A 13612-nucleotide genomic window follows, 5' to 3' on the forward strand; every position below is an offset into this window, starting at 1 on the left:
AGTGTGGCCAGGGAACCTCAGCCAAGGAAACTCTATCTAGAGATCATAGGAAATTCAAGAAAAACAAACATTTGCCTCACTGCAGAACTAAAGTAACCTCCCAGCTGGGCAGTGAAACCCTCTGGATCTCCCCCACCCATGCACACACATCCTAAGCCCATCAGCATCCCTTCCTGCTTCCCAGCTGGGCTTCTCCAGTGGGAATAAGCAAGCTGGAACAGCTCTTGCAGACCACGGCTGTCAGATTTTGCAACCAGAGCAGCTCTCCCCCTTCCCTAAGCAAGCTCTCCTCCTCCTCACCAGCCAGGACGAGGAACCACAGAGCAGCCAGCTCTCTGATGAACTTTTATCAGTGAATGAAGTGGCTCCCAGCAGGTGGATTTGCTGGATGGGGTATCACTCTCTTCCCTGCTGGAGATTTTCTGAGTCTCCGAGGTGGGGTGACTCCCAGCCTCCACCTCCAGTTTTATTATTATGGCACTGTGTGGTGAGGAATAGCCCAGTTTGGGTCAGCTGTCCTGGCTGCCTCATCTCCCAACACCTTGTCCACCCCAAACTAGTGACTGTGGGGACAGAATGAAGAAGAAGCCTGGATGCCATGGAGACACTGCTCAGCAGCAGCCAGCACTCCGGGGTGTTATCCACACTGGTTTCTCCAGAAATCCAAAGCTCGGCACCACTGTGACAAAGCCAGTTTGCTCCATCCTGCTAGGCCCAGCACATTCTTTCACACAGCAGGAGCTGGCTGGGGACATCACGTTTGTCCCAGCTGCCAAATGAAGGTGCTCACACAACTGCTACCAACTTAATGAGGCACCGTCAGCGTTAAATGCTGGCTCCAACGGGGAAGAAAACCGATGTGGGCTCCCATGGCACAGATCAATGGCTGGGTCGATCTCAAGGTTCCCGCTTGGAGGACACTCAATGTGTTAAAGCACTGCTTGGCTGCACAGAGCCAGAGCAAGCAGCCCAAAAAATGAGCTTTTAATCACTCTGCATGAAGTAAAATTGGAGTTTTCTTTGGTGTGCTCACGGACTGAGGCTGTTCCTGTGAGGAAGCCTGGGGGATGCTCCCATGCTGAAGGAGCGCAGTGCTCGGTGTGCCACAGCTATGCCACCGTGCCTGTCTGGTTCTCTCTTGCAGGATTCACTCTGGCCAATCCTTAGGAACAAGGGCAGGCTGCTCTGTCACCTCGTTTCCCCCCACATACCCCTCATCCACCTGCAGGAGGAAGGGGAATGAACACGTGTCACTCCTCCAGGCAGAGCAGGCTGCCCGCTCTGTGCTGTCCCTGGCCAGAGGCGGATCCCTTTCCCTACCCTTGGCAGAAGGAAGAGCTCTGCAGATACTGACCCATGTCACAGGCTCTGCGCTGGCACTGGGGCGGCTCCAGCCCTGGCATGGAGCCAGCGCCTGCCCTGGCACCAGTGGCATGAGCTTCTCTTCAAAACCACGTTTTCAATTAGGGCTGGACGCACAGATTGTGCCTTTATTGTTGGAGGCCTCCTCCTGAGGCCTGGGGATTGATTTATGAAGTTGATTAAAATATTAAAATAATTTTGTGCGGTGCTGCAAACACCCTGTAATGTGCATTTTTCTCAGAGCTGGTGTTGTTCCAATTAGCTTGAGACTCTCCTCTATCCCTCCTCTTGTGACCTGTTTTGTCCACTAACAAATTACAGTTATTCTGGCCCTACTTTTCTATTTATTAGAGCTGATGCATATGTGAGCTCACTGAGCAGTTCAGAACGGGCTGGTGAGCAGCGGGGAGCCCGGCAGGCCAGAGCTGTTCTGAGTGGAGAAGGCATCCAGAACTGTCTAGCTGGAGCTATTTATTCCGATCTGCCTTATGTCACTGGCAAAATGAGGGTAAATCAGTAGAGAAGATGGGAATAAAATCCATCTACCATGAACAGCAAGCTCTTTGTCTTGGCTAACTGGGAGCTCTCTGGGACAATGCCCTGACACTTTCTCTGTCCACAAGCTGATCTCCTGAAGAACCCTGAACATCCTTAATGTCCTCCCAAGAGCATTTTCTGGCCATCAGAGAGCTAAACACAACACTGGTCACCTCTGCATTGCTCACAGCCTCAAAGTTCAGCCTCACTGACCCCACCAGCCACCGAAGCCACAGACGGAGCCACGCACAGAACAGAAGGTTGGGCCAGCACCTGCTGCCCAAATGCTGCACAACCAGGAGTTAAAGGTTTATGTCCAGGCATTACATCCAACCCCCCAGGGGATCCCTGGAGTCCCATGAGTGCTTTGGTGCTTCACAGGCAGTGGGAAAGGATGCTCTGGATGCCCCACAAATGCCTGGGCAGCCAGGCACAGCTCCAGGAATGGGGGCAGGACCTGGGTGGGGAGTGAGGGATCCACCTCGGCCAGCTGCATACCATGGACTAAAAAGGAAATTATTCTGTCAGTGAGACACTGCTGTGCTTCAGGCCCTGTGCCACCACGGGGCTTTGTGGCTGAGCCCTGAGCCACCTCTGCCCCTGACATGGGGGAGGTGGGAGTGAGGGAACAGGAGATATTTCACCACCAGATCAAGCGCTGTTCGTGTCCTCTCTGGCCCCAGCATTGTGGAACAGCAGCAGTGCTTGTGCCAGGCTTGGACTGCGGCAGCTGCCTCTCATTCCCACCTCTCCTTCTCCTGGGAAAGCCCTGTCTGAGGTGATGGTGCTGGACCATGGGGCACTCGGGGTCTGCTCCCCACCAACATGTTTGCCCCTGGATTGCAGGGAGTGCTCCCAAGTGATTAATAACATCATGAGTACATAAACAACCCACCTCCACGTGCCTTCTCCTGCTAAATAGGGGCATTGCTATGGCAAACTTCATTTATCACTATTTAAAACCCAAACAAACGAGTACAGGGTGTTATAAAGATGCTTACAAGACGAGCTGCACTGGGAAAACGGAGAAGTAAATGAGCCAAGAGCAAGGGAGGCGGCGTGTGGGAGAACACCTCTCTCTGCCTGGTTCCAGGGAGCGAGGCTGCTCTTACATTGTTTCTCAAAGTTCTATCTGTTCAATCACTGTCATAATTCTTATTTGCAGAAAACAGAAAAGGGGGAATTATGGGGAATTATAAGTAAGGTAGAATTGGGTTGTGAGCTGTAAAACCTGCTTGCAGAGGAGCTGCTCTTGGCAGTGCCACCAGGACAGGAGGCAAGTGCCCTGATGACCTCTGTCATCATCAGTCCTAAGGTGGGCTCTATGATACACCACAGATGTTTTTTGAATAGAAAAATAGCAGATCCAGGGAATATCCCCAACTCCCTGGAGGAGAGAGATGAATTGGCAAATGGAAGGCTACAGCGATAAGGCAGTTTTTATAAACATAACCTAATTGTATTACTTCAAAGTCCTGAAGTTTATTGCCCTGTTTAATGATGTGTCTCATTATTTATGATGTAGCACAATGAGGCTGCTATTGATTTAATGCACTTCCTTAAAGACTGTCATTGTCACAAGCACACAGAAGCTTGTCTCCATCAGACCCTGGGGGGAGGAGGTGTCACACAGCAGACCCCTATGGAGAGGAGCCTGCCAGGAGCTGACGGACGGGTGAACAGTGAGTGACCACCCCATAACAGGACATTTAGGAATCGTGTTGCTGATGTGTCAACATGGGATAGGTCACGCCATGTAAGGAAATACTGTGCCTTGGAAAAGTGTATAAAACCAACTCACTCCTTTAAATAAACGATTCAGGTTCCCTGCCGGTCTGGGTCCGAGATTCAATCGCCAAAAGGGTGCACCCAGGGGAAGGATGGAGCCAGAGTGTGGAAGCTGAAGGTCAGGAGCAGGCAGGGTGGCTCAGGGACGCTGCCAATGGCATGTGCCACCTGTCACTGGGCACTCAGTTTGGGACAAGCCTCCTGCCTGAGCCTGCTCACCAGCATGGTGATGGTGCACGCATGGGACACCAGCACGTGACACCTGGTGTCTGTGCCCCTGCCCTTCCCGTCGCCCTGCTCACCTTTCTGGTACTGGAGCCAGAGCTGCTGCTGAACCTTCTTGCTGGGGAAGTGGATGGTGCAGCTGAACTCGGAGCCGTACAGCGCCTCCGCAATGTAGTGGGAGCCAAACTGCTGGATGAAGGAGAGCAGCTCCTCCCGGCTGCTGTCCTTGTTCAGGATCTTCAGGATGTTTGCAAAGCCTGTGGGAGGGAGGCAGGGGCTGGGCAGGTCGGCCAGGCAGGGCTGGCAGCCACAGCCCAGGGGAAGGAGCCCCAGAGGTTCCCTGCTCAGGTCATACAAGGCCCCACGTGGGTGCAGTTCCTTCTCTTTTGCCTCCACCTGATCCTTTGGAATCCACAACCGGCTGTGGCTCTGACTTCCTTCTATGATTCCTCTCCCTAAGAGATTTCTCAGATGCTTTTACAGGGATGTGCATGTGAACATGTACACACACACACACACTGTCCCTGCCAGCTCCAGTGTGTTCTTCAGGCTGCTGGCACATCATGAACACTCTCCCCAGAGGATGTGCTTGGCCTTTGCTTGGCTGTATCCATAACCAGAGATGTTCTATCCCTACTGCAAGCACTCAGCACAACTGGTGACTATTTTTAGGGAAGCTGGAGACAGCTCAGAGGGACATACAGGGCAGGGCTGGTGGCAGCTCCTTGGGTGTGCAAAGGTCAGGGCATCCCTTGAGCAACAGCCATACAGACAGCAGGGACCTCTGGCATGGGAAAAGGACATGGATCCTTGCTGCTCTATGGAGGTGAAATATCCTGGAGAGAGTGGTGACTTCACAGCACCTCAGCATCACTGAGAGCTGGCTGAAAGCCCTATTTTGGTTCAGTGGTGGAACGGAAAACATACTGCAAGAAAATACGTCATAACTGCCACCAAAATGAGATTATCTGGCTGGTTGGTTGGTTGGTTTATTGAAAGAGAAGGCTGGTTTAATAAAAAAGCCAGAAGAATTCATTTTAAGCTGAACCCACATACTTTATTCAGCTCCAAGGAGGTTATTTCATTTTGGGGCTGTGCCGCCTGTTAGCACTAAATCTTTTTTTTCTTTCTCCATTTAAAACCTCGTTGATTTTTAAATAAAAAATGCTATTTTGAAACGAAAAGGCAAAACATTTCAGGTCGCAACAAAATGTTTCAGCATTTCTGAAACAAAATGTGTAGCTATAAAAACGTGGCAGTGAAATGTTTTGACATTTGCAGGATCCTCCCACCCACCCCTTCTTCATCTGTGCTTTACATGACCTGCTTTTCCAAGTGCTTTGGTTCCTTTTGAAACCACCTTTTTTAAGGCACTGACTGGTTTTTGTACATACTCACATACACAGCCACCCCAAAACAATTCCTCCCTGCCAGTGTTGCTTACTGGCTTCCTCCTGGCTTTGACCTCACCTCTTGCTGCACAAACTCCCCGCCTCAGTTTCCCCCTTGCAAAAAAAGGAGGCAAATCTCCCTGCCTGACTCTGCAGCAGTGCTGGGAACAGGGCACGGAGGTGGGAAAGGTCAGTGGGACACTTTGGGCAGAAAACCACCACCCACCCATGCAGACACACATCTCCCTGCCCCTGGAATCCCTCACCTGCAGAGAGGGTGATGGAGCTGAGTTTCACCCTGTAGAGGTTGCTCCGGACCCGCCAGTGCTGCACCATGGGGTACCCCATGGCCTCGTCGTACTTGATGTCCCCTGCGAAGAAAGAGTGGGTGGGTGACCCTGCTGACCATGCTCTGGGGGATGCTTAATGCTCCCACCTTGCTACGTGCTGCAGGGGTGAGAAATGGGGTGCTGGGAGGGCTGAAAGCTCAGTGGGGATGATGCCGTGGGGTCCCCGCACTGCTGGCAGGACCAGCACTGGGATGGCTGTGGCTGCCAGGAGCTCACAGGGATGGAGATGCTGCTGGGATGGGCTCACACACCCCTCAGAGTATTTCTGCCCCAGGCACACGGGAAGGGTGGCACAAAGAGGGTGATGATGCCCCTCAGGAACCACACTGGGAGCCGGGGTGGGAGAAGGGGTTGTTCCTCCTGTGCTCTCCCCAGGGACACTGAACCCGGGGGCAGCTCGTACCCGTGAGAAGCTGGAGATCAGGAAGGGGCTCCGAGAGGACACCACGGCACTGCTCCTCCACGGGCAGAGGGATCACCAGGAGACCATCAGCCAGCTGAGGGAAGTCCTTGATGAAGTTATTCTCCCTGCAGAGAGAAAAAGACAACTGCAAAGCAACGATGCAGGGCACAGCCGGGCAGCGGGGCCGAGCCGCCCTGGTGGCACGGGGACAGGCGGCTCAGGAGGGCGGGGGACATCTCCTCAAGCAGGAGCCCTGCCAGGGGATGGGGTTTGCAGCCTCCCCACCAGCCAGCCCTGGCTGGGCAGCCCTCTGAGGTGATGCTTAATGAGCTCCCCAGGGAGCGCAGCTCCATTAGCGCTCGGGAAATATGGAACTGCTCTCAGCCTGGGGACCCAGCCACTGCGTTTGACCCAGATTTTAAAAGTGGGCCACTGGAGAGGGGGCAAGGAAAGAGGAATGGCTGCTACACTCCAAACTGCCCCTTTCCACACCTGCAGCATCTTTGTATGGACAGCGACCAAGCCCTGCTGGGGCTCCCCACCCCAGGCAGCATCATCACCCCCACAGTTTTCACCCCCAGTGACTCCTCTCCAAAAGGCAGAAAAAGTACATTTTACAGACAGACACAGAAAACCCCACTCTCGTGTACAGCTCACAGTGCAATTTTACCACACATGCAGGATCTTTTCTAACCTTGGCAAGTATAACATTGTATAATAGGCCCCTAATGAATTGTTTCTAGAACAACGGTACCAGGGAAATTATTTGAAATGGTGAACAGACAGGTCTCTGGGAGACGAGCCTCCCCCAGTAAGTGAAATGCCTCGCGCCTGCGCCGAGGAAACAGGAGGGGGCATTTTAAATATTGATCTTAGAGCCAAAATATAGGCCAGGAGGCTTCGCAGCCTCCGGGCGTGGAGACAAAAGGGCAGCAGAGCAGAAGAAAGGGAGGTTCCTGCAAAATCAGGTCAGCCCCAGGAGCTTGGGGGAGGTTCAGACTGGCACTGCCTGCCACAGCTGCATTTTTTGGAATAGATTTTCCTTTAAACAGCTGCTGATTTGGCTCACCTTCCCTGGTTTGACCCCCCACAGCCTGTCCCTGGGGGGATGATCCGTCATCCTGTCGTTATCTTGCAATTGGGACACCCTGGCCGCCTCCATGGGTCCCAGCACAGCGAGATGCTGAGTTGGGGGAACACTTCCCTGGGGTCCTCCCCTTGCTCTGGGGCCAAGATGTGGCCACTGCAACCCGCACCAGAGGTGAGCAGGAAGCCATAGCCCTGTGCAGCCAGCCTGGGGATTCTCCCAGCCCCAAGGCAGGAGAGGAGCACAGGGATGAGCATCTGCAGGTGGGGACACATGGGTGGGGCACAGGAAGTGTTCAAGGCCAGGCTGGATGGGTCTTTAAGCAATGTGGTCTAGTGAGAGGTGACCTTGCCCATGGCAGGAAGGCTGAAACAAGATGATCTTTAAGGTCCCTTCCAACCCAAACCATGCCATGATTCCCTGGCTGCAGAGGCAGCCTGCCTCATGCTGCACCCCCATGTCAGAGCCACCTGACTGCATCTCAGGAGCTTCACTTTCTGCACTGCCTCAGTGCAAAAAAGAAAAAGTACTTTATTTGTCTGAGAGGAAAAGCCTCTCACTCACAGCGAGCTCACAAATCCCCGACTGATCCCGCTGGGCATGGGATCCCCATGGTGGAGCGTTCTGCTGCTCTGAGCCCTTTGCTGTCACAGCAATTCCAAATGGGGAACTGCAATTACTGCTGGAGCTGGGAGCCGTGTGGGTGGTGGGAAACAGGGTTGCAAAATTAGGCAAGTGGGTAGGGAACAGGGGAAGAAGCATGTTGGTGTCTCTGCTGCTCTGCCTCAGCAGAAAAGGGAAAACATCAGCACTGCCGAATCCCAAAGCCGTGGAGAAGCGTGATGCTGCGCTGGGAAAGCGGGATGCAGCTGCACTGAGCCTGCCTGCCATCCTGGAGCGTGGGGACTGTCCCTTTCCTGGCAGGTCAGCCCCACGTCCGGCACCAGGGGTGAGCACAGGGGCCAGAAGGGTCACTGCCTGCCCAGCCCCATATCCCACCTCTAAGACAACCAGGAGGGGATGCCCAGGAGGAGGCTGGTGGAACCTTCCCAAGTGCTGTCGCACGTGAGGGGACAGACCTGGTATGCCCCAGGGGACACAGAGACATGGCGTGACAGATACCAGCAGCTCCTGCTCATCCAGCGCCCTGCACCCTGACACGGGGCAGAGGAGACAGAAAGAGGCAGCATCTCCTCCTGCCCCCTGTTATCCCACCTGGGCCATCTCAGCAACACCCACCCGTGCCACGAGCCTGTAAAACAGCTGTCCCAGGGCATATCCCAGCTCATCCGTGAGGCAGAACAGCCCCGGGGACTGGTGGTCCACGCTTGGGCAGCTCAGGAGGGAAAAGCTGAGGCATGAGGGGACCTGCACACAGCAGCTGCTGCTCAGAGCTGCTGCCTCTATGAGAAGGTATTTACTGAACAGCCACGCTTTGCAGGACCACCTCCTGTAATCCAGTTGTTCAACTGTTCCACACTTGAAAGGCCAAGGAAAAGCCGGGGGCAAGTGGGAGCCAAGGAGTGGGCTCATGCATCAGCACGTGCCCACAGTGTGCTTCCATAAGGGGAGGGAGCAGCAGTGCAAGGCAGGACTTCAGGAGCACTTCCAAGATGCATTCTTGCTCCCAAACCCTTCCTGCATCTCTTCCAGCTCTCCCCACCTCCAGCCCCCTGCCATCCCAAGGCAGGGATGAGCCACAGCAGAAGGTCTGGGCATGGCTCAGTCCCTCTGTAGAGTCCTCACTGCCTCTGCAGGGGCAGGATGGTGATGGGGACACGCCAGGCAGGGCACACCGCTGCTGGGGTGTGCCCAGGGCACAGCATTCCATGGCTCCGCAGCCGGCAGAGGGCTGCAGCTCCTCTTCCTTAGCCTTTCTAATAACCCTGTGGATTGCACGCTGCTCGCTGGGGAGGCCCAAAAAAGAGTTCCTGCCACACTCTTTTGCTCTCTGGAAGCTCTGATCAAAGCCATCGGGCTCTGTGCAAAGGGCAGGGACACGGATGAGGGGAGGGATGTGACAGCATCCCTGTGCACGTGTAGCCACACGTGCCTCCAACTGGGGCACAGCCGAGCCACCGGCACCTCTGCACGGGTGCAGGGCCAGGTGTGGGGCTCACAGGGCTACTCCAGTGGGATCAGGAGGGAGCCAGACAAACCTGCCAGCCCCACAACATCCTCCTGTGTCGCTTGTTCTGCCCCTGGCATCTCCCCAGTGGAACAGCTGCCCAGGACTCACTGGAGCAGTGAGCACGCTGCTCTCTCCAGCATTGGTGCACACGGAATCCACTCCCCGGCACGGCATTCTCCTGCTGGGGATCTGAGCATCTCCCGAGGCATTTTGCAGATACTGAGTCATTACACCAGGAAATGCAGTTTCTCCCAGAAGCATCTGACCTGAGCACATGCCTGCCTTGGAGGGAACTGATTCCATACGAACGAGCCTGATGCTGGGAAAGGTCAAATGGCCAAAGGCTTTAGCAGATACTGGCAGGGTGGGCTGAGGAGGAAGGCAGTTGCCTGGATTAAACTGAGTTCAAAATCCTGGCTTTGACGGACACTTGGTGTGTCCTCGGCGAGTCCTACAGTGCACCCATTGCCTGGGGTGACACCAACAACCATCAGCAGCTCCCACATCTCCGGGTGCTGCTGGGGTGACAGCAATTAGCAGCTGCTTAGGTACCAGGAGCAGGGCTCAGGCAGCAAGAGCTTGCTGTGCCACTGCTCTCCTGTCCTCCTGAAACCAGGCACACAAACCAGCCCTGTTTTTGGGAACTGTGACCTTTAATAACACACCCAAGGTCATGCAGCAGAGCCGTGATGCAGCGCTGGGCTGCATTGCTGTGCTCCACAGTGCTGGCAGCAGCTCACACAGCCCATGGGAAGCCTCCAGAAAGGACCAGTATGCCATGGCAAAAAGGGGTTTGGGGGGAGCAGGAGAGCCCAGTGCAGGCACTGGGGAGGAGCTGGAGTGCTGTGGTCTCCCAGGGTTGGGCCGGATCCTGCTTCATGGCACGATTCTGCTCACCCTGGGGCACCGTGTCTCCTTGCTGAGACACTCAAAGCCAGAGAGCTAAGCTGGCAGTGGGATTCTGGCCTGCAGCAGGGAAAGATCAGCTGGTGGCTGACATGCATTTTGTTTTCCTGTTAGCAACACCGCTGGGTGAAGGGGCAGCTTCTCCTCCTTAGCTCAGTCAGCTGTGGCTTCCTCCCTTGGCACTCTGCTCCCACAGGACACGGCCTTGAGGATGGACTCTGCAAACCAACCCTTCTGGAGACCTTCCTCACAGCTGTAAAACTCCCACTGCACATTCCCAAGCATGGGCTGACACGGGGCTTTCCTGCTGACACCCATCACCGACAGTGGATGCACACCCTGCACCACAGCACCCGCACAAATATAGTCATGGAGGGGTAAATATATATATATATATATATAAAATATATAAAATGACCCTACAAGTGATTAGCTTATGCCCTGAAGCGTGAGATTTAATTACCCTTATCTGAGCCAGCACAGCTACAAATGTTAATCACATTATCATCCAGCAAGCTTATGTTCAGCAAAGTGCCTATGCCAGGGCCGCCCTTTCTGCTATGCAAGAGGGGACGTCTGAGAGGACGCCTGCTCTGGCAAAGAATTAGTTATTAATCTTACTTCTTTCTGTCCCACAATGGCTCAGAGAGAACACGATGGACTTGAGGTTATTTAGTGCCAGCTTTTCACCCAAATTTCCCTTCGAGAAGCTGCCTGCTGGGGTGGCTGCAAGATCAGCAGAGCCCAGCCTGACACAGGGACATTGAGAAATGGCTTCCTTTTAGCTTGTCATCACCAAAAAAAAATTGATCTGGAGTCACTTGGAAGCAGAAAAGAGGGTGTCCTGTTGCCACAGCCACTTAGGAGAAGGTAAGCACACTGTAAATCTCCCCCAGCATGTCTCCATGACCTCAAGCACTGGTGAATTATAAAGGTTTAATGCAAACCCTCTGAAGCAGCAGTTACTTACTCCAAATTTACTGAGTATTAATTTCAGCGAGGCCCCACTCCTGTAGAACAAGGCAGGATAAAAGAGCAGAGACCAGTCGGGTTTTGCCAGGCTCTGGAGCCCCTTCAGCTCCCCAACTCTCAGCCTTAACCACTGTTTGCAATGAAGTGTGGTTGGGCCAGGCTGCAGGGAAAAAGGAGAGCACCACCAGCATCCCTCCACCAGCCCCTGATGCTGTGGGTAAGACCTGTCCCCGTGCTGCTCATCCCTCCACGTCCCCAGCGTGTCCCACTTCAGTGCCACCAATAAACAGCCTGACAATATCCAGTAGCTGCCTCACCCCCCTGGTTCAGGGAGAATTAGCATTTAAATTGAGGTGTTTCAGGAGGTAAATCACACCAGCAGTGCCTACGAAGCCCCGGTGCTCCTGGGCTATGTGAGGTGTCTGCATGGCTGCTGCTCAGCACCATCCCCTCCACACACCCCCAGACTGAGCCCCAAAACCCTCTGCAGGGCTGGGAGCTCCTGTGCCCATTGCCATCAGCACTGTGCTCTGCCAACACTGAACCTGATTTTCCCCCAGACCATCTCCAAACATCCCCCAAACACCACAGCCCTCCTCTGGGCCACACAGTCCCAGCAACGCCGCCGAGCACCGAAGGAAACTCAGCCAGCGGTGCCCACCACTGTGGCACTGAGAGCAAACATGAGGCTCACGATTCACCATCGTGGAGAAAAAGCACATCCTCTCCCGAAACCATTCCTAAAGGAAACACAAAGGAATTTGCTCTGAGAGACGGAGAAGCTGTGAGCAACAATCAGAAACGGCCATGGCCGGAAAAAAGGTAAAGAACCATAGGATCACAGATTTGTGATTCCAACAGGGTTGGAATGGACTTTAAAGGTCATCTCGTTCCAGCCTCTGCCACGGCAGGGACATCTTCCCCTGTCCCAGGTTGCTCCAAGCCCCGTCCAACCCGGCCTTGGACACTTCCAGGGATGAAGCATCCACAGCTTCTCTGGGCACCCTGTGCCAGGGCCTCACAGTGGTTCAGCAGCCTTGTCCTGAGCCTAACCTGGTGGCAAGGCCACCATGACGCATCTGGACCATGTGCCATCCATCCTGAGTGGAAGGTCTGGGGAATGCCCAGCACCTGTGGATGGAGAGAAATCGGCCCATCTGCAAAGGGCTGGAGCTGCTCAGTGTCTGCCAGGAGGATCCATGTCCTGCTCCAAGTATTTGCTTAAAGGTGCCTGCCTCCATTAGCTTTGCCATCACTGACAGCCAAAGGCTCTGACCTTGTCAGCTTCCATAAGTTCAGCAACTTCCAGCCCTTTTACAATGTGATGGAGAAGACAACAGACAGACCTCCCGGAGCAGCTCATGGAGCTCGGGCCCACCAGGCTGTGGCCACTGTGAGATGACCTGGGCACAGTTTCCCTCTGGGAATGATTTGTCCATGCTGAGAGAGCTGGAGCCAGGCTGGACACGTCCTATGGGTGCTGATTCCAGCGCTGAGCTGAGCCAAGGCTGTGGATTCTCTCCCACAGACTGTTTGGGTGCTGTTTCCGACCCCTTCCCGAGTGCTGCTCCAGCAGTTCCACGCCTGGCACTTTCCTTGGCATTGTTTATAACGAGAAAACAAACACAACTCCCACTGACTCCAGAGGAGCCAGGACTACCCGCTGGGGCTTCCCAAGGATGCTGGTGCCTGACTGCCATCCAGTTCCTCTGGGATTTGGGCACGGCATCCTGCAGCCAATGGCTTCTCTGTGCACCAGCAGCCCCAGAGTTCCAGGGGAACCCACACCCCAGCTGTGGTGCCCTGGGAAGCACAAGCACAGTCTTTTAATATTAATATTTGCCTTTCCAATGTAAATGCAGACCCAGCTCTCCACTCAGCACACACATCCATTCTCTTTAACAATTTGAGATCTTAAACATTTCTTTTTTTCCCCCTCTCCTAAGCTTCATTGTTAACCTTTAAGATGAAGATAAGGCGTTAGGGTTTGGAAAGGAGTCAGGAGGGACCTTGGAAATGAGCCAGAAGCAGTGTTAATACTGGGCTGCACATCATATCTCTTCGGTTCTTCTCTCCCCCCAGGGTGACTCGGACTGCTCTTGACTACCACCATGGTATTACAAACTCTAATGAGGTTTGGAAAATAAGAAACCCACTGCGGCGTGGGAGAAACTAATAGAAATTGTTTTGTCTTCTCTCTATTAGTCATTAGAAGCAGAAGAAAAACAGCCACAGGCAATGGCAGGGCTGCAATACCACCACACTTTCATATGCTGGCACTCCGACAATGTCATTTCAGTGCAGTTAATGCTCCCACTTCCCCTCCACACCAGACCTCCCGTACACCAGTGTGGGCTTCAGCTGTGCCAGCATCCCTGTGCCACCATCCCAAGCCCAGGGTGACCCCAGTGCCTGCCTGAGGTGTCCATGCAGGGTGTTTGGCCAGCCCATGGCTCTACC

General features: G+C 54.1%; 1 protein-coding gene across 4 annotated transcripts in view; it reads right to left on the reverse strand.

Annotated features, from left to right (window-relative positions):
- Positions 1–13612, reverse strand: part of ASTN2 (astrotactin 2) — a 320390-nt gene that overhangs the window by 113313 nt on the left and 193465 nt on the right. For all 4 annotated transcript variants that reach the window (XM_069031598.1, XM_069031599.1, XM_069031600.1 and 1 more), the window contains 3 exons: positions 6057–6181; positions 5570–5674; positions 3990–4169 (listed from right to left, as the gene is read on the reverse strand). In XM_069031598.1, coding sequence (XP_068887699.1) covers positions 3990–4169; positions 5570–5674; positions 6057–6181 — 410 coding nt within the window. The remainder of the gene's footprint in view (positions 1–3989; positions 4170–5569; positions 5675–6056; positions 6182–13612) is intronic.

This window comes from Aphelocoma coerulescens, chromosome 17, assembly GCF_041296385.1.
Source record: "Aphelocoma coerulescens isolate FSJ_1873_10779 chromosome 17, UR_Acoe_1.0, whole genome shotgun sequence".
Taxonomy (NCBI): domain Eukaryota; kingdom Metazoa; phylum Chordata; class Aves; order Passeriformes; family Corvidae; genus Aphelocoma; species Aphelocoma coerulescens.